This window comes from Astyanax mexicanus, chromosome 1, assembly GCF_023375975.1.
Source record: "Astyanax mexicanus isolate ESR-SI-001 chromosome 1, AstMex3_surface, whole genome shotgun sequence".
Taxonomy (NCBI): Eukaryota; Metazoa; Chordata; class Actinopteri; order Characiformes; family Acestrorhamphidae; genus Astyanax; species Astyanax mexicanus.
The window spans coordinates 118,091,616-118,112,638 of record NC_064408.1 but is presented as its reverse complement, the minus strand read 5'-3'; the positions used below and the strand labels follow the sequence as shown (position 1 = coordinate 118,112,638).

Genomic DNA, 21,023 nt, shown 5'->3' with positions numbered 1-21,023 from the left:
CATATCAAACCACTTTTAGCTTCCCTCCATTGGCTACATGTTTCTTTTAGAATCAAGTTTAAGATTTTATTACCAGTCTATATATATCAATTAATGGTTTAGCACCTTCATAAATCTCTGAAATGCTGATTGAATATGTTCCAAATCGTGTCTTAAGATCATTCATCAACTGATAAACTCAGATTACAGATCCTCTGTATAAAACTCAAAAACTGTGGAAAAGAGGCTTTCTGTTTTATGCACCAAAAATCTGGAACACACTTCCGAAATATATATTCGTTAAGCAACCTCTGTTACTATTTTAAAGAAAAAGCTGAAAACATATATTTTTTACATTAGCTTTTAATTAGACCTTTTCTAGCGTTCATTTAGACCCTTCTTATTATTTATATATTGTAACTGTTTTATTATTTGGTTCTGATTTCATTTTACCCTGATTTCATTATTATCCTATTCTTATTTCATAGCTTATAATTAGATCTTATTTTTATCTGTCTGGTTTTGATTGTTTTTTTATTCTATCATAACTTTCATTCACCTGTTTTTGAGTATTATATTGTATTAATGTTCATTTTATATTTATTTTTTAAATGTCTTGCTTGCTTGTTGTGCTTCCATTATTGTGTGCTATTTCTTACTCTCTTTCCATGTAAAGCACTTTGAGCTGCATTTTGATATATGAAAGGTGCTATATAAATAAAGTATATTATTGTAGGGGTGGGCAATATTATATCGTATACAGTATATCGTGACACAGAAATATCATGATATTAAAAATCCATATTGTGATAATAGGGCTGTTCTGTCTTAAAAGTAGTCTATTATTATTTACTGTGAAGCTTTAGGTGTATTTATTGTATAATTGTTTTAGTTTGCAGTTTATATGCATGCACTAAATATTCTGCAATATTTTTTCCTGCATTATATTATTTTATGCTATATTATTTATTTTGCCACATTATGATTATGCTGTTATACTATTATACTATATTCCTGAAATGAATTAATTATTTTTCTGTTTTCCTATATCGCCAAGTATATCACTATCACAAAAATACCCTGAAATATCGTGATATTATTTTAGAGCCATATCGCCCACCCCTATATTATTATTATTATTATTATTATTATTATTATTATTATATTAATTATTATTAATAAAGTAATTTTCTCATTTGTTTATTTCTTTGTTTGTGGGAGGAAAGTTATTTAAATACAGTAATAAAAACAACAGTGAGCACAAAGTAAAAATTCAATTATTTGTTTGCTATTATAAATAACAAACTCTTGAAAATTATATTAAGCAATTTCTTGACGTTGCCCCTATTTTTCCTGTCAACGAAAGCCAATCAAACTCTTTAGACAGGATTCCACGTAATTAATATTATAACTAAAATATTAACTGTTAAATCCTCTTATTAATGTTTCACTTGACTCCTATCAGAATGGGTCCCAAAGTAGGGGGCAAGAGGGGAATTAACAGCAGGTGTTTTCCCCACGAGGCTGTTTTCTGTTGTGTGGCCTTTGCTCAGGGGTAGACTGCTGTCTTGCAAGGGTAAGCCTGGTAAACATGGGTATATTGGTGTTTATTATATAGAAGACCAATCAAATGAGTTAAACTCATGAGTTAACTCTGTGTTCTGCAGTGCAGATTAATACTAAACTCATCCAAACTATGAAGAAAATCATATGGAATTATTTAACAAACAACAAAAAGTGTCAAACAAACCAGAATATTTGTTTTATATTTTAGATTCTTCAAAGTAGCACCACATGCTTAGATTAGACAGTTTTGCACGTCTTGGCTGGATTTTCTCGATCAGCTTTATGAGACGAGCCCTATTCGGACGGTATTAGTTTCTCAGGGGGTCCTGGGGTAATTTTCTCTTTTATTGGGGGGTTTTATCCTCTGTAATTTTATTCCCTTCCAGAACGACCATTTACATGTTTTTCTCAGACGTCCTCTGAGAAAATTACAGGCTGAATTATCTACTGCTAAAGAAAAAAAAATAATTTAAGAAATGAAGATCAGTCAGTTCGTAACATTTCACAAACTTTGAAAAAGTATGTTCTAGTGCAGTCTCAAAGACCATCAAAAACCTCATGATGAAACTGGCTCTCATCAGGAAGTCTCCAGGAAAGGAAGATCAAGAGTTTTCTCTGTTGCACAGGATAAGTTCATCAGAGTTATCAGCCTCAGAAACTGCAAGTTAACAGCTCCACACACATCTCTGAAGGATTTTAATAATTTTACTTTATTTGTAAAGATTATAGTTAGAGAGGGGGGAGAGAGGTTACAAATGCTATTTTTAAGTAGTTTTTATTCATGTTTTTAATTGCATATCTTACTTTTGCAATTAGGTCAATGTACAAGACACTATGCTTAATAATAAAATGTATTTTCTTTATTTATGTTTGTGTGCACATTTATACTTACAGTCATGTGAAAAAATTAGGACACCCCATTAAAGAGTCCGCTCTTTATTGAGAAATGTTCACATATCAATGTCCAAAAACGTTTTTATTTATTTCTCGAAAAGAAAGTAATTTAATTGCAACTAAACAACCAAAATTAACATCGTTCTACTCATAAAACAAAAGTTATGAACAAAAAGGCATATTATAACAGAGGAAAAAGTTAGGACACCCCACCCTCTAATAACTAGTGTTGCCCCCTTTGGCTGAAATAACTTCAGTGAGACGCTTCTTGTAGCCACCCACCAATCTCTGACATCGATCTGAAGAAAGTTTGCCCCACTCCTCAATGCAGAATTCTTTCAGCTGTGAGATGTTTGAGGGGCGTCTTGCATGTACAGCTCGTTTTAAATCACTCCACAGCATCTCAATTGGATTAAGATCTGGACTTTGACTTGGCCATTCCAGGACTCTCCACTTCTTAGTTTTTAGCCAGTCCTTGGTGGATTTACTGGTATGTTTTGGGTCATTGTCATGTTGCAGGGTCCAGTTCCGCTTCAGCTTTAATTTTTTTACAGATGGTTTCACATGTTCCTCAAGCACCCTCTGATACACAGCAGAATTCATGGTGGATTCTATGATGGTGAGCTGGCCAGGTCCTGCTGCAGCAAAGCATCCCCAAACCATGACACTTCAACCTCCGTGCTTCACAGTTGGTATGAGGTTCTTTTCTTGAAATGCTGTATTTGGTTTACGCCAGACATGTCTTGTTTTCTGGTGTCCAAATAATTCAACTTTAGACTCATCTGTCCAAAGAACATTATTCCAGAAGTCCTGGTCTTTGTCTGCATTATCTCTGGCAAACTTCAGTCTGGCCTTAATGTTTTTCTTAGAGAGCAAAGGTTTCCTCCTTGCACACCTCCCATGAAAATTAAACTTGTGTAGTCTCTTTCTGATAGTTGAGTCATGCACTTTCACATCGACAGTAGCTAAAGCCTGCTGTAGGTTCTGTGATGAAATTGTAGGATTTTTCATGACTTCTTTTAGCATCTTACGGTCTGCTCCGGGGGTGAACTTGCTTGGACGGCCAGACCTGGGCATGGTCACAGTTGTTTTGAATGTCCTCCACTTGTAAACAATTTTCCGGATGGTGGAATGACTGATGTTAAAATCTTTGGAGATCTTTTTAAATCCCTTTCCAGACTCATAAGCAGTCACAATCTTCTTTCTGAGGGCGTCAGGCAGCTCTTTGGATCTCACCATGGTGCTCACTCTTACTTCAACAGTCAGGGACACACCAAACTACATTTCTGAGGTTTAAATAGGGTAAGCCTCATTCAACATGCTGGGTATCGATGTTCTGATCATGTGCATCTGATATGACACACCTGTGTGTGATCTTAACTATTTTAAGTGGCCCAATGTATAGGGGTGTCCTAAATTATGCCTCACCAGAAATTGCATTCTTTTTGAATTACATTTTACATAAAGTTGTAAAAAGGCGTTTCTTATTTTTTTATTGTTTAGTCATATTACTTGGATATCTCAATACTGTTAAATTTGATAGTAAATATCCACATGTCCAAATATGTTAAAGAATATACAGGTTTTCATAGGGTGTCCTAATTTTTTCACATGACTGTATACTATTTTAATTTCCTGTGGACAGTAATGGCGGAATGGCCCATATATATATATATATATATTTACATATATATTTATATATATTTACATTTGTATTAAATGAGCAACTAATTAAAACAGTAAAATGATTAAATTCCTGCCTCATCTAAAATCTGGACACCTTTACATGTTTATTTTCTCAGGCTTTAAGATGTTCCATTAGACAAGATTAAAATAAACTCTAAAAACTGACACAATAACACCCCTAGATGGCAGCAACACGACTAACAGAGGACAACACATTTATCTAGACATACAGAATAATGTTTGTAGTTTTTTACAGAATAGACAATAAGCATGTAGCCTGATATACTATTAGTAATACAAAATGACACCCTGTGTAAAGTAATTTTTTTAAGTATACTTAACAGTAACAGTAACAGAAAAGTACATACCTAACTTAAATACTTAAATACATACTAAATGTACTATTTTTTAACAATTTATGGCAACTTAAGTATATTTCAATTTTATTTACGCTACGATATAATTAAACACAACATACAAGAATTAGCTTGTGCTTTTCGGTGCTTTTTTCACACAACTTCTGCAAACTTAAGTAGATTAATGTGTGTTTTTTAAACACCTTTTTTAAAGCTCCACTAGGTAGGATTGAGATTTTGTGCTCGTGGGCTCCCCCTACAGTTGTAGAGTGTAATAAATGTTTCAGGCGGATTAGTTTCTCTTTCTCGTTTTCTGGCTTTTACAGACATATTCGGTCTCTTTCCAGTTTCTGCCAGAGTGTCTGTATGTTAGTTTGTAAAGAATGAACCAGTAGTCCTTGTAGAACTGTTAGAACTAAAGGTCGGAAAGCAGGTCGCAGTTCTCGCGAGCGTTGGTCGCGGCCGCCTCGGAAAACTTACAGCGTCTGGTTTGAGCTCAGAGGAGCTCCGGCACAGACATGAGAGGACCGCTATTCCTCCTATTACACCTCAATGCAGCGCTGCAGTGAGTTTCAAGCTGAAATTTTACTTCTTTAAAAAGATAAAAAATCAAGAAAATCCTACCTAGTGCTGCTTTAATACACTTAACAAATATTGTAAACGTACTACTTTGCATATTGATGCACATATTGTGTACACCTTAATGCTTCTGAAAACAAAATACATTAAAGTGCATTTTAAGCAGTATTTACTGCCACTAAATACATTTACTATCAACACAGTGTATAATTTAAAGCACTGCTTAAAAATACATTTTATAGAAGTACAGAGAAAGTATATTTAATGTGTCTAATGTGTATTTTTAATTAGGTAAAGAATACTAAAAGTGCATTTTCAATTTAATATACAGGGGTCGGACAATGAAACTGAAACACCCGTCATGTTAGTGTGGGAGGTTTCATGGCTAAATTGGAGCAGCCTGGTGGCCAATCTTCATTAATTGCACATTATTGCACCAGTAAGAGCAGAGTGTGAAGGTTCAATTAGCAGAGTAAGAGCACAGTTCTGCTCAAAATATTGCAATGCACACAACATTATGGGTGACATACCAGAGTTCAAAAGAGGACAAATTGTTGGTGCACTAAGTCTTGCTGGAGCATCTGTGACCAAGACAGCAAGTCTTTGTGATGCATCAAGAGCCACGGTATCCAGGGTAACGTCAGCATACCACCAAGAAGGACCAACCACATCCAACAGGATTAACTGTGGATGCTGTAAGAGGAAGCTGTCTGAAAGGGATGTTCGGGTGCTAACCCGGATTGTATACAAAAAACATAAAACCACGGCTGATGAAATCGCGCAGAATTCAATGTGCACCTCAACTCTCCTGTTTCCACCAGAACTGTCCGTCACCACAATAAATTATTGTACTCTAAAACCAGGTGTTTCAGTTTCATTGTCCAACCCCTGTATATTAAATTGAAAACACACTTTTAGTTTTCTTTACCTAATTTGAAGATACTTTTAATGCTCTTAAGTATATTTCCTTTTCACAAGGGCAAATATGGTGAAACTTGAGGCTTCCGAAGCTTTAAAGCAGACTGAACGACAGACGGGCCCCGGAGTGTAATCACATTTCACACGCTGAGCTGCCCCAAATGCCACTTTATGGAAAACAGCACCCAGCTTTCTGATACGGATGATTAGGATGAATAATTGTGTTGCTAATGAATGTAAATGGCATGATGCAAGTCTTGCTGCAGGCATCGCTGCTTCTGCTGTAATGGTATGGGGGGACAGTGTGTGTGTGTATATATATATTAAATCATGTCTGAAAGCTACTAAAGCCTCTTATTAAATCAACTCTGTTATTAGTTTTGTCTGTAAACCTTCCATGGCCCTATTTTAAAGCTGATACTGAAACACTAAACCCAACACATCTTCCTCTTCCAATTCAGATATTCCCCTGACTGTGATTGGTCTTTATATGTGCTTTGTTTTTACATATAAAAACACATATTTAGCCTTTTACTATGATGTTATATTTATATTAGTGGTGTCAAATGCTTAAAAATGTATTAAAATTATATATGTTTTGAAATGCTGGCAGTTCTGTGAATTTTTTTGGTGACGGGGACAGTAACATGAGTTTGGCAGACAAGAGCTTTTTTAACTCTATTATTATAATATCGAGAGAGAGCAGACAAGTAAAACAAAAGGAGCAAAGACAGATTAAAATAGAAAAACGAGAGAGTGAGAGAAAGCAAGAGAAAGAGTGAGAGAAAAAGCGAGAAAGACAATGAGAAAGCGAGAAAGAGTGTGAGCGAAAGCAAGAGACAGAGTAAGAAAAAGCGAGAGAGACAAAGAGAAAGACTGAGAGAAAGCAAGAGAGACGATGAGAAAGCGAGAAAGACTAAGGGAAAGCGAGAGAGAGAGAAAAAGCGAGAAAGACTGAAAGAAAGCGAGAGTGAGAAAAAGCGAGAGACAAAGAGAAAGCGAGAGTGTGAGAAAGCGAGAGAGAGTGAGAGAAAAAGCAAGAGACAAAGAGAAAGCGAGAAAGAGTGTGAGAAAAAGCGAGAGACAGTGAGAGAAAAAGCGAGAGAGACAATGAGAAAGCGAGAAAGACAGAGAAAGTGAGACAGAGTGAGAAAGAAAGCAAAAGAGAGTGAAAAAAAAGTCAGAGTGAAAGAAAGCAAGTGTAAGACAAAGCGAGAAAGAGTGAGAGAAAGCAAGAGTCAGAGCAAAAGAGACAGTGAGAGAGAAAGCAAGAGACAGAGTGAGAGAAAGCAAAAGACAGTGAAAGCGAGAGACAGATTGAATGAGAGAAAGATGCTGAGAGGAGAGAGAGTGGGAGAGAAAGCAAGAGAGAGTGAGTAAGAGAGAGGGTGTGGGCCACAGGGAGAGACAGAGAGAGAACGGTGTACTTCCTTTTATTTTTTTTGTGTTTTCTGTTATATGCTTTGGCAAGTGTTAATTACATTCATACCAGTAAATCACTGTTGAACTGATAGAGCAAGTGAGAGAGCGAGACGAAGGGAGTGAGAGAGAGGAAGAGAGAGTGAGTGAGACAGAGTGAGTAAGAAAGACTGAGAGTGAGAGAGACTGAGCAAGTGAGAGAGCGAAAGAGACAAAGTGAAAAAGGGAGCAAGAGACAGATTAAGTGAGAGAATGAGCGAGAGTGTGAGTGTAAGCCAGAGCAAGAGACAGTTTGAGCGAATGAAAGAAACAGAGTGAATGAGAGAGAGAGCACGAAAGAGAGAGTGAGAGAGACTAAGTGAGTGAGACAGCGAAAGAGAGAGCTAGTGAGACAGCGAAAGAGAGAGCTAATGAGAGAGGGAGTGAAAGAGCTAGTGAGAAAGGGAGTGAGAGACTGAGCGAGAGAGAGAGAGAGCAAAAGAGACAGGGTGAAAGAGAAAGCAAGTGTCAAGTGTCTCTTGAGTGTAAGCCAGATCAAGAGACATATTGAGCGAGAGATGATTGAGCGAGAGATGATTGAGCGATTGAGAGACAGATTGAGTGAGACAGAGCGAAAGAGAGAGCGAGTGAGAGAGCATGAGTGTGAGCCAGAGCAAGAGAAAGAGTGTAAGCCAGACAAAGAGAGAGCTAGTGAGAGAGGGAGTGAGAGAGCTAGTGAGAGAGGGAGTGAGAGACTGAGCAAGGGAGAGAGAGAGAGAGAGCAAAAGAGACAGTGTGAACGAGAAAGCAAGTGTCAGCGTGAGTGTAAGCCAGATCAAGATACATATTGAGCGAGAGATGATTGAGCGAGAGACAGATCGAGCGATTGAGAGACAGATCGAGTGAGACAGCGCGAAAGAGAGAGCGAAAGAGTGCGAGTGAGAAAGCGAAAGAGAGTGCGAGTGAGAAAGCAAGAGACAGATCGAGCGAGGGAGACGAGTGTGAGCCAGAGCAAGAGAGAGAGTGTAAGCCAGACAAGAGACAGATGGGGAGAAAGACTCTTATCAATATTAATAGGAAAAGAGCTCTTGTATCAGAATTTGTATCAGTATCAACAGTTGCACGTGGGGAAAAAAACCTGTGGTTCGGCCCGTGAATAACTTTGATGTGCACAATGCTCACAATGTATAAAAGAATCCAGAGACACATACATTTGTCCAGTCAGCATAAGTGTATTTGCACTCAAGTAAAACCAAACTAAATATACATTTCAAATGGTCTAACAGCCTAAATATATAAATAGAGCAGTAACGGAATGTTGCATCTGCGCAGCTAGCATGGGTCACGAGAAAAGGGTGATGTTCTTTACACTGGGGAAAGAAAATTAAAAAGACCATTGGTACAAAAGAAAGCAGAGGAAGGAAAAGAAGAACTAGAACCATGTTGCGCTGAGATCTGATCTTAGATTATATTTACAGTAGAGAGATAAAAGTTTGAGCCGTTGCTTTTCATGCGCTAGCTCGGATTCCTCTTCCAATAAACTTCCAAACTGACTAACAAAAGCCCACAACTAACAACTTCAGACTAGTATACAGGATAACATTTTACTGACATTTCCCAACTCTTTAAAAGCATTACGCCATTTGTAAATTCCAATCCCTGCTAATTATGAACAACTGGAAGGAAGTGGTGACTCGGTTAGCATTATGCAAATGAAATGACGTCACTCCAGCCTGCACTAACATGGAGCTCGGTAACAGGTTCTGAAAGGACGAATCTAATTGGTCTACCGCAATGAGAACTTTGGCTCTGGGCCCATTGTTTGGGAGGTCCAAACCACATTCATATTTGATTAAGAAGTAAAAATCGACTAATCAACTAAACACATACACACAAAACAAAACACAAAAAAAAAACAAAAAAAAAAAACAGATTGGATCCATTTTATAAGAGACAATCGATCACGGCAGTATCTACAGTGCATCAGCTAACTAGAACTTTCAGAACCATTTAATAGTTGTTTTAATAACAGCGATTTCTCCCTTTGGCTAGTCATCACACACTGAAACAGAGCTGGTCCTGAATTTTCTGATGTTTTGTAAACTTTTGCTTGCTAGTTCAGTTGTAAAGTGCATGTTCCCTCTGCACTGCATCTTAAGAAGCACCATTTACAGAAAGAAGCGTCTGGATCAGACACATTTCTACCAAAAAAAAAAAATAATCAACGTTTTTTGTGATTTTTTTTCCATGCGCCAACATAACATTAGAAAGCCCAATGACTGTGTGCAAGTGTATAGTTGCTGAATTCTGCTTTTAAATGATAAATGGACGATTTGGAGGGAATTCGATTCTCAAGGGGTTCTGGGGTAAATTTATCTTTTATTGGGGGTCCTCTGTGATTTTATTCCTGTCCGGAATGACCATGTATATGTTTTTCTCAGATGTTCTCTGAGGGAAAATTATAGGTTGAATTATCTACTGTTTTTTGCTGAACTCTGTGGTCCTCTGGTGATTTTAGTGCCATCTGGACAAACATCTCTGAGTTTCATCACCTCGCGTTTAATAATTCACTGCCAAGCACTGTAATTACACATTGGGTGCGAGTTTCCATGGAGATCCATGTAAACACAACAGGGAGTGGACATGGAGGAGCTACTGAACGTGATGTCATGTGACTGAGAAAGCAAAAAAACAAAACAAAAAAGAAAAAACAAACAAAAAAAACTCACTGGTCCTCCTCTTTTTTCAATTGCAGTCCAGATGCAAGAGTTTTATCACTTAGTAGAAATGTGAAATATATATTTTTTTTTTAGAGAAAAGATATAGAACTATAGTCACATCATAAGACGTGCAGCATTACTAAAGACATTAACTTAATGTTACGACCTTGATACTCAAATCCTGGTAATCTACAGAATGCAATATTAGTATAATTTTAGTATATTAGTATAGATTATTGACTTTGACTAATGAAAATGGGTGCCAATTCCTGTATTATTAAATAGCACAATATGTATAAACCTATTGCAATGTCAATGTTACTTTGAATTGGATTAATACATGTATTTATAGTGAAGAGTTAGGCTTGAGACGGTAAATAAACCACCCTGTATATTCAAAACTGTGTGGAACAACTGATTGTTAAATATTTACACACTTGGAAATCGGTAAAAACATTTTTATTTTGGTTCCCAGAGCTGATCTAAGTAGTGTAATGCAGATCAGTATATCCAAGATTTTGGATTTTTTGTTGGATTTTCCATTAACAGTTTATATCATATGGTATTTGTGACTAACTTCTTTAGTTTTGTAGATTTTTTTAGGCTTTTTAATTAGATTTTTGACCATAAAGCTTCAATTTCCTTTAAATGCTACTATATGTGTAAGTGTGTATCATGGTACACTATATTATAGTATGGTGAATTAAATAATGAATAAACTTTCTATTACATATGTGCAACAGCCTAATAAGCATTTTAATAGCATTTGGTTCTCCTACTTGTAAAAACCAAGCCTTTCCACAATAGATTTGCTTCTACATAGTAAGTAGGCATTCAATGAATGTGCTACAATGGAAAAAGTAGACAACAACATATGTGGGGAAAAGCAGCTTTAAACAAAGTTAAAGCTCTAGAACTACATTTACTGCATAAAAAAAGTTCCACAATGCAACACAATGAGCCTGAACTGTTCCTTCTGAGAACTCTCCTCACTACTGTGGGCTGGGAATAATGAATGTTAAGGAGAGGGCACTTTGCTAGCGGTGCACAGCAGTAAAAACAAAGGATCGAACTGGATAAGACTTAGTAGTTATCCAATCTATGAATCTGTGAATCTGGAAAGTCCATAACTGTATTTAATAATCCATTACATTAGTCTAATAGTTTTTTACAGGATCTTGCCTGATTCACATGATTAAACAGGGTCTGAAACTTGGATTAAGTTTAACAGAAGAAGTTCTATTAAGACTGTGTGTTTATGGACACACAGAATTCAGCAACTTCAGAATAAACACTTCTATTTTAAGCACACGTTTAGTCATCAGATTTTCGATTTTCTTTTAAGATCCTGCTGTTCATGTCTGGGGCATCAAATAGTATTTTGCAGCAGATGTAGATTAGATTTTAAATGAATATCTAGATGTAAATAAAGGCAGAGGCAAGCTTTCGGGAACTCCATGCTTTAGAAATGCCTTAATGCTGCGGTTTGGGGGAATGAGGATTTAAACAGAGCGCTAAATCCTTACAAAATACAAAAAGGAAAGAAAATAAAAGAAAAAAGAAACACCACACTCTCCTATTACTCCAACTAAAGATAGCAGCGCAGATTTTACATCCACACAATCCCATTTAAAGTCTCCCACTATGGGCATTTTTTATAAAAATCTTCTTTATAAAAGAAAAATTAATCCAATACATTATGTACATTTTTTTTTAAACAAACAAATCTCAACACACACTAACAGTTTTCAGGGATTTACAGTCGTACACTGCTGTGTCCACTGTGGAAAAATGTAGTGATTGGTTTGTTTCCTTTTTTTGTTTCACCTTTTTCACTTTCTATCACTCCATCTCCAGATCACTCTACTATAGGCCTGCCGTGCCGTGTGTCCCATTTTTCAATCTATGTCCTGGAGCTCCTGGAGGTCAGGCCATGTTTCCACGCTCTCAGTGACTGATCACCTGGAGTCTGAGTCACTGGTGTCTGAAGAGGAGGAGGATGAAGATGAAGACGATGAAGAAGAGTCTGAACTAGAGCTGCTGCCGCTGAGCCGCGTGGGTACGGAGTGCTGCTCCACACTGCTGCTGGATTTCTCCACTAAATATGTATGTGAGAGAAAGAGAGAGAGAGAGAGAAGAACAGAGAGAGAGACAGAGAGAGAAGAACAGAGATAGAGACAGAGAAAGAGATAGACAGAAAGAGATAGAGAGAAGTACAGAAAAAGAAACAGAGAAAATAGAGACAGAAAAAGAGACAGAGAAAGAGACAGACAGAAAAAGAGACAGAGAGATAGAGAAACAGACAGATAGAAGGACAGATGGAGAAAGAAAGAGGAGATACAGAGAGAAAGACAGATACAGACAGATAAACAGAGACAGAGAAAGACAGATAGAGAGAAAGAGGGAGAGAGAGAAAGAGATAGAGAGAAACAGGGACAGAGAGAAGGACAAATATATATATAGAGAGAAACAGAGAGAGAGAAGGACAGAGAGACAGAGAAGGACAGAGACAGAGAGAAGGACAGCGATAGAGAGAGAAGGACAGATGGAGAAAGAAAGAGAAAGACAGATAGAGACAGATTAAAAAAAGAGAAAAACAGAGATAGAGACAGAAACAGATAGAGAGAAAGACAGAGAGAGAGAGAGAGAAACAAAGATACAGAGAGAGACAGATATATAGAGAGAAACAGAGAGAGAGAAACAGAGACAGAGAGAAGGACAGATATATAGACAGATAAACAGAGATAAAAAGACATAGAGAAAAAAAGAAAGAGAGAGAGAAAGAGAAACAGACAGAGAGAAGGACAAAGAGACAAAGAAAAGGGACGGAGAGAGAAAAAGAAACAGACAGAAAGAGAGAGAAAGAAAAAGACCGAGAGAGAAAGAAAAAGACCGAGAGAGAAAGAGAGATACACCAGTTAACACAAAATTTTTACTTTTCCTAATTCCCATATCCCACCATCATAGCGTGTTTTAAATGTTGGTGTTAATTAATAAGAACTGCTTTACCATTCATTCTGAATGGGAGCGTCTCTCACCTTTGGGTTTCTGTGGCTTCTTGACGGAGTTGAGCTGTCCACTGACGTCCTGGAGTCTCCTCTCCAGCTCCCTTCTCTTCTCCAGAGCCAGCTCCTCACGAGACTTTCCACCACCAGCCTTCTTTGCCACTAAACAACAAAAAAACAGACAATGTAAAATTTTTATGGTGATCTTAGCTTAAGCATGAACAAATCCTCAATATGGATATTAAGAAAAAACATTAAAATGCGATAAAATACAGACATATCTACAAATAAGGGTTTAAAAAGCTAAATTTGGGAGTCTTAAAACAAATCTGGGTATCTACAGATACAGATCTACATTTTGAACAGCTAAAGACCACTTTCGCAACATTACACTTGACCTGCAGTGAGGTGTGTGGCTACTACTAAACAACACACAGGCTACAAACACCATCTTGTAGGCTATTTTTCGGATGTTTTCGGTAGGCTCAGGTTGGATTGTGTAGGCCAGACCTAACAAATATGGAAATTTTTCATACACTGAAAACGCTGTCCAGTAAAACACTAGGTCGCGTCTCAATTCAGATCATAAACTCTTAAAGCAGCAACAAATAATAATAATAATAATAATAATAATAATAAAATACTATTTAATGTCTTTGGTATTCTAGGGCATTTTTACATAGTTGTTTTCTCTGGTTCAGATCAGTTGAGGAGTTTTCTTGGCGCGTTTTCCTCCTCAGTTTGGTTTGTTTTCACACAGGCACAAACCGAAAAACGCACCCTAACAAACCATGCAAGCACATAGACTCTTCTGACTGGTCAAAGCTGTCTAGGGAGGGAACAAAAATGTAACAATTGCAACAAGGTTCTGTGTTGCTTACCAGCACATATAGCTGTGCAGTGTGAAGCTGCTTTATAGCTTAACATAGAAAAATTTTGCAGTTGCGTCAGTAAGCAGTGTTGTGCAGATGTGTGATGTAGTAAGTGTTGCACATAAAGCACTCAGTTGTGAAACAGCTTAGCATGGAGCAGCAGCAGAGATGTTTGTTCAAAGCTATGATAATTATCTAGAAAATAAATCAGGTTAAACTGTGCCTGAAGTAAATAAAAGTAGTATATTTACCAGTTGGGTCAGATAGTGGTCACATCACGTTATAACAGCAAGCAAACTGTTTCAGATTTCGTTTGGAACAAGACCATCTCTTCTCGCAGTTCACGCACAATTCAAATGCACATTCAAATGCTTTAATTAAACCTTTTACATTCCATTTAAGTAGTTCTGACCATTTTTAAAACATGATAAATTCAGATTTTTTTTTTTGTCATTTTGTTGTGTGTAATTCATCAGTATATTAAATATTACAGTCATGTGTCCTCTTTGACACAATAACAATAATATGAATATATCAATATAAAAAAATAGCATAAATGAACGAGAGAGAGAAGTAGTACTGATTAAAAGAGGTGTAAGAAAGGTTTTTCTACGTACTCGCTGGAGGCTCGCCGTACGGTTTCCTGGGTTTCTTGCGCAGGCAGGTCATGACGTAGCGCTCCAGCTCCCGCAGCGTGGACGGTTTCAGAGTCTCGAAGTCGATCTCAATCTCCTCAGGGTTCGTGTCGCGGAGTGAAGGCTCGCGGGACTGGATTATGTGAACGACGCGACCCAGCTTTTCTCCCGGGAGCTTGTTGATGTCCAGGCTGAGCTGCCGCTTGGCGTCGTAACTCATGGGCAGCACATCCTCTTCCTCCTCTGAGTCGTAGTGAGCTACAGGGGCTGGAGCCGGAGCCGCCGAGAAACGGGACACTGCAGCAGCAGACTTCTTATTCGTCCTGAAACAGAGAAAGAGGGAGAGGATAAGTCACACAGCAGGTAAAAGTGACCCAAATCCGATCTTTAATCATTATCAGAATATGTGTTATCTGTATTGCACTGTATATGGCAAAAATGCTGAAACTGACACTTTTAATTGTGGTTTGGGCCAATATTTTTTTATTATCATCATATTTATTATTTGCAGAACTGATACTGATACTACGTTTGAACAACCAGAATCGCTGGAATTCATGTGACTTTGATTATGTGTTTTCTTTAGAGAGAGTAAATAAAGAGAGTAAATAAATTAATTAATAAATCCATCCACCCATCCAACCCTCACATACGTACATCTAATAATAATACAAGCCTGCAATGAGGCTGTGATTACATATAGAAATAGGGCTGGGTATTGAAATTCGATACCAAAAGGCACCCACCAAAAAGTCTCGGCCCTCAGAGTACATGCATAAACTAGCCAAATGCGTAGAGCACGCACAGCAAAATAAAAAACAACCCTTACTGCACCCTGGCACACACAAACGTAGAGCTCCCTCTTTCACACTTGCTCTGTCAAATTCCATGTCAAATTTAAAGTTTGGATTTGAACATGTACCACAAACACACACACAAAGACTTTTCAGTGCATGTTGCAAAGAGGGATTCTTAAAAGGATAAATAGAGTAGGGCTGTAACAGTACAGAAAATTCACGGTTTGGTTCTCAACGGGGTATAAACTCCATGGTTCCGTACGTTTTCAGTACTGGGCATTCTGTACAGCCTCACCTTTATTAACTTCATAATTACAATCGAACTAGGGGTGGGCAATATGATATCGTATACAATATATCGTGACAGAAATATCATGATATTACAAATCCATATCGTGATAATAGGTCTGTTTTGTCTTAAAGCTTCAGAGTAAATAATGGAATACTTTTAAGTGTATTTATAGTATAATTGTTTTAGTTTGCAGTTTATATGCATGAAAATGTTCTGCAATATTTTTGCTGCAATCTATTATTTTATGCTATATTATTTATTTTGCCACATTATGATTATACTGTTATACTATATTCCAAAAATTAATGAATTATTTTTCTGTAATCCTATATCGTTATCGCAAAAATACCCTGAAATATTGTGATATTATTTTAGAGCCATATCGCCCACCCCTAAATCGAACTTCATTATAACCATGCTTTGTTTTACACTCCTCTGTATGACTGTATAAGTTTACAGTAGGCTCCACACTGAAAAAAAAAAAACAGCTTTAAAAAAATACTCAGCAATTGCTTGGGACCTGTCTGATTTCACATCTAGAGGCTGCTTAAAAAAGTGTGGATAAGTAGTTGGGTTGAAGTTACTTTATAAGACCTGGTTATTGATAGGTCTGGATGATGCTGCCAAGAATGCGTTAGCATGTTAAGATCAATTTACAATTCTATGGTGTAGTCTTCATGTCTCAGCGAGAGTGCGCTACACGTAGAACACTTAGATGTGTTTGCACAAACATACCCTACAACTGCTGTGCAGCACCGACACGCAGTCTTTGTAGGGTCCACCTCTCGCTCTCTAGCCCTGCTGTAGTTCACAGGGAACCCACAGTATTCACAACAAAGTTGGTTTAAAAGCAGCAGGTGGGTCCTGTACATCCTGTGTCTGTTTTCCACTTTCTGGGGCTCTGTTTCTAGTTGCCATACTCTAAACTTCTAGCTATGGGCTAAATCAGTAGCAAGTTGCTAATAGCATCAGTGCTACAGCTACACTGTCCGGGTGCAACACTCCTATTCGTTTTGCATTACATTCACTATAGACTGACTGTACCGTGTATTCTGCATGCCTAAAATAGAGAGACTAACTATTCATTTTTTTGCGGTAACCCATGTTAACTTTTAAGGACCTGGAAATTGTAACTCATGCTTTTATTACATCACGTTTGGACTATTACAACTCTCTTTATCTGGGCATCAACCAATCAGCTCTGTCATGTTTGCAGCTTGTCCAAAACGCTGCTGCTCGACTCTTAGTTGGGACAAAGAAGAGGGAGTCCATCTCTCCTGTACTGGCCTCCCTGCCAAATTCAGAGTAGAGGTTTAAAGTCTTATTAATTGTTTTTAAAGCCTTAAATGGCATGTCTCCATCATACATCTCTGACCTTCTGTGTCCTTATTCAACCCGAAGAGTCCTAAGATATTCAAATCAGCTGCTCTTGGAGACACCACATTCTAGTCAAAAGGTGACAGAGCTTTTTCTTGTTCTGTTGTAGCACACAAACCCAGTCTGCCTGTTTTTATTAAAGCATCTCCCACCTTTACGGTTTTTAACTTTAATCTAAAAACCTACTTGTATTCTCAGGCCTTCCAATGATTTTAGTAAGTTCAAATGATTTATCTGTATGTCCGGGGTTAATCTAAATCTTGTTTGCTGATGCTGCTATTATTTACTTATCTTTTATCTTATTGTTGTTTAGTCTTATACATGTTATTGTTCATACTTCTGTCTGTATTGTACAACAATTTAGTTGGCCCTTGTGGTTTTTAAATGTGCTTTAGAAATAAATTTGACTTGACTTGACTAAATACCAATTGCAGACCATTTTCAGCTTGATTGGCCAAATGCCAATACCAATCTAGGACAGGGCAGATTGCCTTGTAATAAAATAAAAAATAAAAAACTGGTAATACATCATGCATTATAATTGAAGAACATGGATATTCCCCCCCTTACTTGTTGCTCTTGCTGTTCTTCTTGGTGGGGACCTTCTTGCTCTGAGTGGTCGATGGTGCCGCCTTGCTAGCTTTGCTCTTCGAAGGTTTGCTCGGTTTCTCCCTCTCCTTCTCTCTCTCCCGCTCCCTCTCCCTCTCTCGCTCCCGCTCACGTTCTCTCTCTGCGTTCTGTAAACTCCGACTGGCCTTGCGCTTCTCCAGCTTCTTCTTTTTCTTCTTATCCTTCTTCTTCTCCCGTTTCTTCTTAGGTTTGACGATGGGGGCGGAGGACAGTGCCGCCAACTGCTCGTGCACCGCTCTCAGCTGCAGCAAAAAGATGACTCACTTGGTTAACCTGCTTTTATCATATAAAAGTTTACGCTCTGATATAAAAGACTTAGTCTACTTGAATCTCTAGGAAAAAAAAGAGCACAATTTTACTTACATACAGAGCGGTGGAAAAGTTTTAGGAACCTGTAAAAATGACCATCCTTACTAACCTAGGGCTGGATGAAATCTGCAAAATTGTATTTTTTATCTATATAAAAAAATCTAATTGACCCTATTATGTTTATTTGACAGAACCAACAGTGGTGTTCCAGGGTCATACTGACCCGTCGCTAGTTTAATTATCCAAAAGATAAGATATCTGGGAAAAAAAAAACCTTCATTGCTAATTATTATCAATACAATTAATATTTAGTGCAATTATGTTCCTTACCTCCAACAGGTAATGGTTCAATTAGGATAATTCACTCGTTTTTCTTCTTCTTTTTTTTAATGTTTCCCTACTTTATCACTTGAAAGACCAACATATAAAACAGAAGTTTTACATAACATTGAAACATAACATTACAATTTAGTTTTGGTTTACATTTTTGCAGGGGTTGGTTGCAAATATGTGAGATGAACCATTTTAATATTATATGTCAATTACACTAATTAAGGCAAGCAGAAGTTTCATACTGAAAAAATACTTAACTATTTTTTTGATCTTCAAACTTCAAGACAGTTCAATTTGACCAGTAACATAATAGGAGGGTTAATTACATGCTCTGTAAAGAATTAATCTATGTTAATAACATTTAATCTAATTCAAAGCATTTTAAACTGTACACTTCATTTTAATGAATGAATAACTGGCATTGAGTTAAACGTTCCCAGTAATAAACATCAGTCAGTAAAAGCTAAAATGCTGTAAATACTTTATATCCCTGACAACACTAGACCAGTTAATTATAGCTACTTCTTTATTCAGTGAAACATTACACAAGTATTAAAGAAGATGCTTAAACGTACCAGAGGTTATTTTCAGAAGATTATACACTAATCAAATATATCTTAAAAAGTAATTTCACAATTCTAAAACATTCAGATTTACATTAACAGCTGAAATATAGCTGAAATAACATTTGACCACATTGTGATAAAATGTACACCCAAATAATATTAAAAAATTAATTAATTAATGCCTTTATTATTTTAGACAATACAGCCTTTGATTTTAACATACATATTTTCATTCAAATTACCCTGGATGCTAACTGTACTGTGTGCTGAATTAATGGTTGATGTTTTATATCAGAATTTATATCTGTGCTGGTTATAAAGAGCAAATTAAGCTGTTGGATATGATGTGTGTATGATGTCTGTACATTACTCTGCTCTTCATTTATGAATATCACAACACCAGCATCAATTATTGGAATCCTTGTTTTTGGTATTCATACATTTTATTTATACAGTGTATTTATATTTATATGCATCCATTCTAATAAAAAAGTTAAGTAGAATCTTTAATTGCTGAGAAAAATACACTTTTTTTGTTAACTAAATCCAGATGTTTTCTTCATACAATGCAGAACATTTTGAAACCAAGTAATGAGTGCATGCTCACCACAACATGCGCTAAACCACATGCAAATCTCCTTACCTGAGTGCACACCTGGTCCTGCAGCTGGGCCAGACGCTGAGCTCTCTCTTCTTCACTGTCTGAGCTCGGGCTGCTGTCGCTGTTCGCCTCACTCTCGCTGCTCGGCTCGCTCTCCGATGAAGAGGAGGGCGACGAGGAAGAAGACGATGAGGAGGATGAAGAGGAAGATGAAGACGAGGAGGAGCGGTGCATTCCCATGATGCCCATGTTATGGCCTAGAGACGCAGGCTCCAAATCCTCTTCCTCATCTTCCAGGACTTCATCCGGCATCTTGGCAAATCGGAACTCAAACACGTCCTTTAAAAAAAAATGAGGGAGAGAGTAAGCAAGAAGAAAAGAAATAAAAATGACGCCATCTGTGATTGAATTAAACTCATTTGAAATATAAGCGCAACACAACAACAAACAATATGCACAAACACAGTTGTGCAGTGCTTGGACCCCTAAAACAAAAAATACTTTCACAGTTTTACACAATAAAAAAAATCACAGACACTTTGATCCCTGTGACCAAAATGGACCACCACCAATTTACTAGTTTACTTAACTGGAATTTTATAAATATTTTCACTTAAATTTAGTAAAGCACAGAGTTGTTCCTGTAATAACGTATGACTTGTGTTGCTGAGCAACCTATACCTATACTGTTATTGAACTGCACGATAATTAAAGGTTTGAATGATATTGGAAAAAAATTACATTTCAATGTTTTTTTTTTGACAATAAACAGGGGTTGGACAATGAAACTAAAACACCGGTCATTTTACTTTGGGATGTTTCATGGCTAAATTGGACCAACCTGTAAGAGGTTCAATTAGCAGGGTAAGAGCACAGTTCTGCTCAAAATACTGCAATGCACACAACATTACGGGTGACATACCAGAGATCAAAACGTCTTGTTGGAGCATCTGTAACCAAGACAGCAAGTCTTTGTGATGTATCAAGAGCCACGGTATCCAGAGTAATGTAAGCATACCACCAAGAAGAACCAACCACATCCAACAGGATTAACTGTGGACGCTGTAAGAGGAAGCTGTCTGAAAGGGATGTTCGGGTGCTAACCCGGATTGTATCCAAAAAACATAAAACCACGGCTGATCAAATCACAGCAGAATTCAATGTGCACCTCAACTCTCCTGTTCCCACCAGAACTGTCCGTCACCACAATAAATTACTGTGATCTAAAACCAGGTGTTTCAGTTTCACTGTCCAACCCCTGTACATCGCAAGATTAAATGGACTACCCCTACCCCCACCTGCACGCTTTCTCGTGTTAGAGATCCAGATCGACCAAGAACTGAGAGAGCGCTTTAAAGTCAGCCGGTCACTCAAAAAAAAAAAAAAAAAAAGCAAAACAACAATAATCCGCCCTTTAATCGGGCACTCAACTGCAGGTTTCCTTTGATACGTCACAATAAGGGAGCACCCAAACTGCTAATAGAAGCTTGGAGTGTTTATAGGAACCGTC

At 37.3% G+C, this 21,023-nt stretch overlaps 1 protein-coding gene across 2 annotated transcripts in view; it reads right to left on the bottom strand.

The window, feature by feature from the left end:
- Window positions 1-8,588: 8,588 nt before the first annotated feature.
- The window catches only part of brd2b (bromodomain containing 2b), a 29,679-nt gene continuing 17,244 nt past the window's right edge, over window positions 8,589-21,023 (bottom strand). For both annotated transcript variants that reach the window (XM_007233724.4, XM_049467557.1), the window contains exons 8-12: window positions 19,556-19,852; window positions 17,645-17,946; window positions 14,591-14,931; window positions 13,135-13,263; window positions 8,589-12,194 (exon numbers count right to left, since the gene is read on the bottom strand). In XM_007233724.4, coding sequence (XP_007233786.2) covers window positions 12,055-12,194; window positions 13,135-13,263; window positions 14,591-14,931; window positions 17,645-17,946; window positions 19,556-19,852 — 1,209 coding nt within the window. In that variant the 3' untranslated portion in view covers window positions 8,589-12,054. The remainder of the gene's footprint in view (window positions 12,195-13,134; window positions 13,264-14,590; window positions 14,932-17,644; window positions 17,947-19,555; window positions 19,853-21,023) is intronic.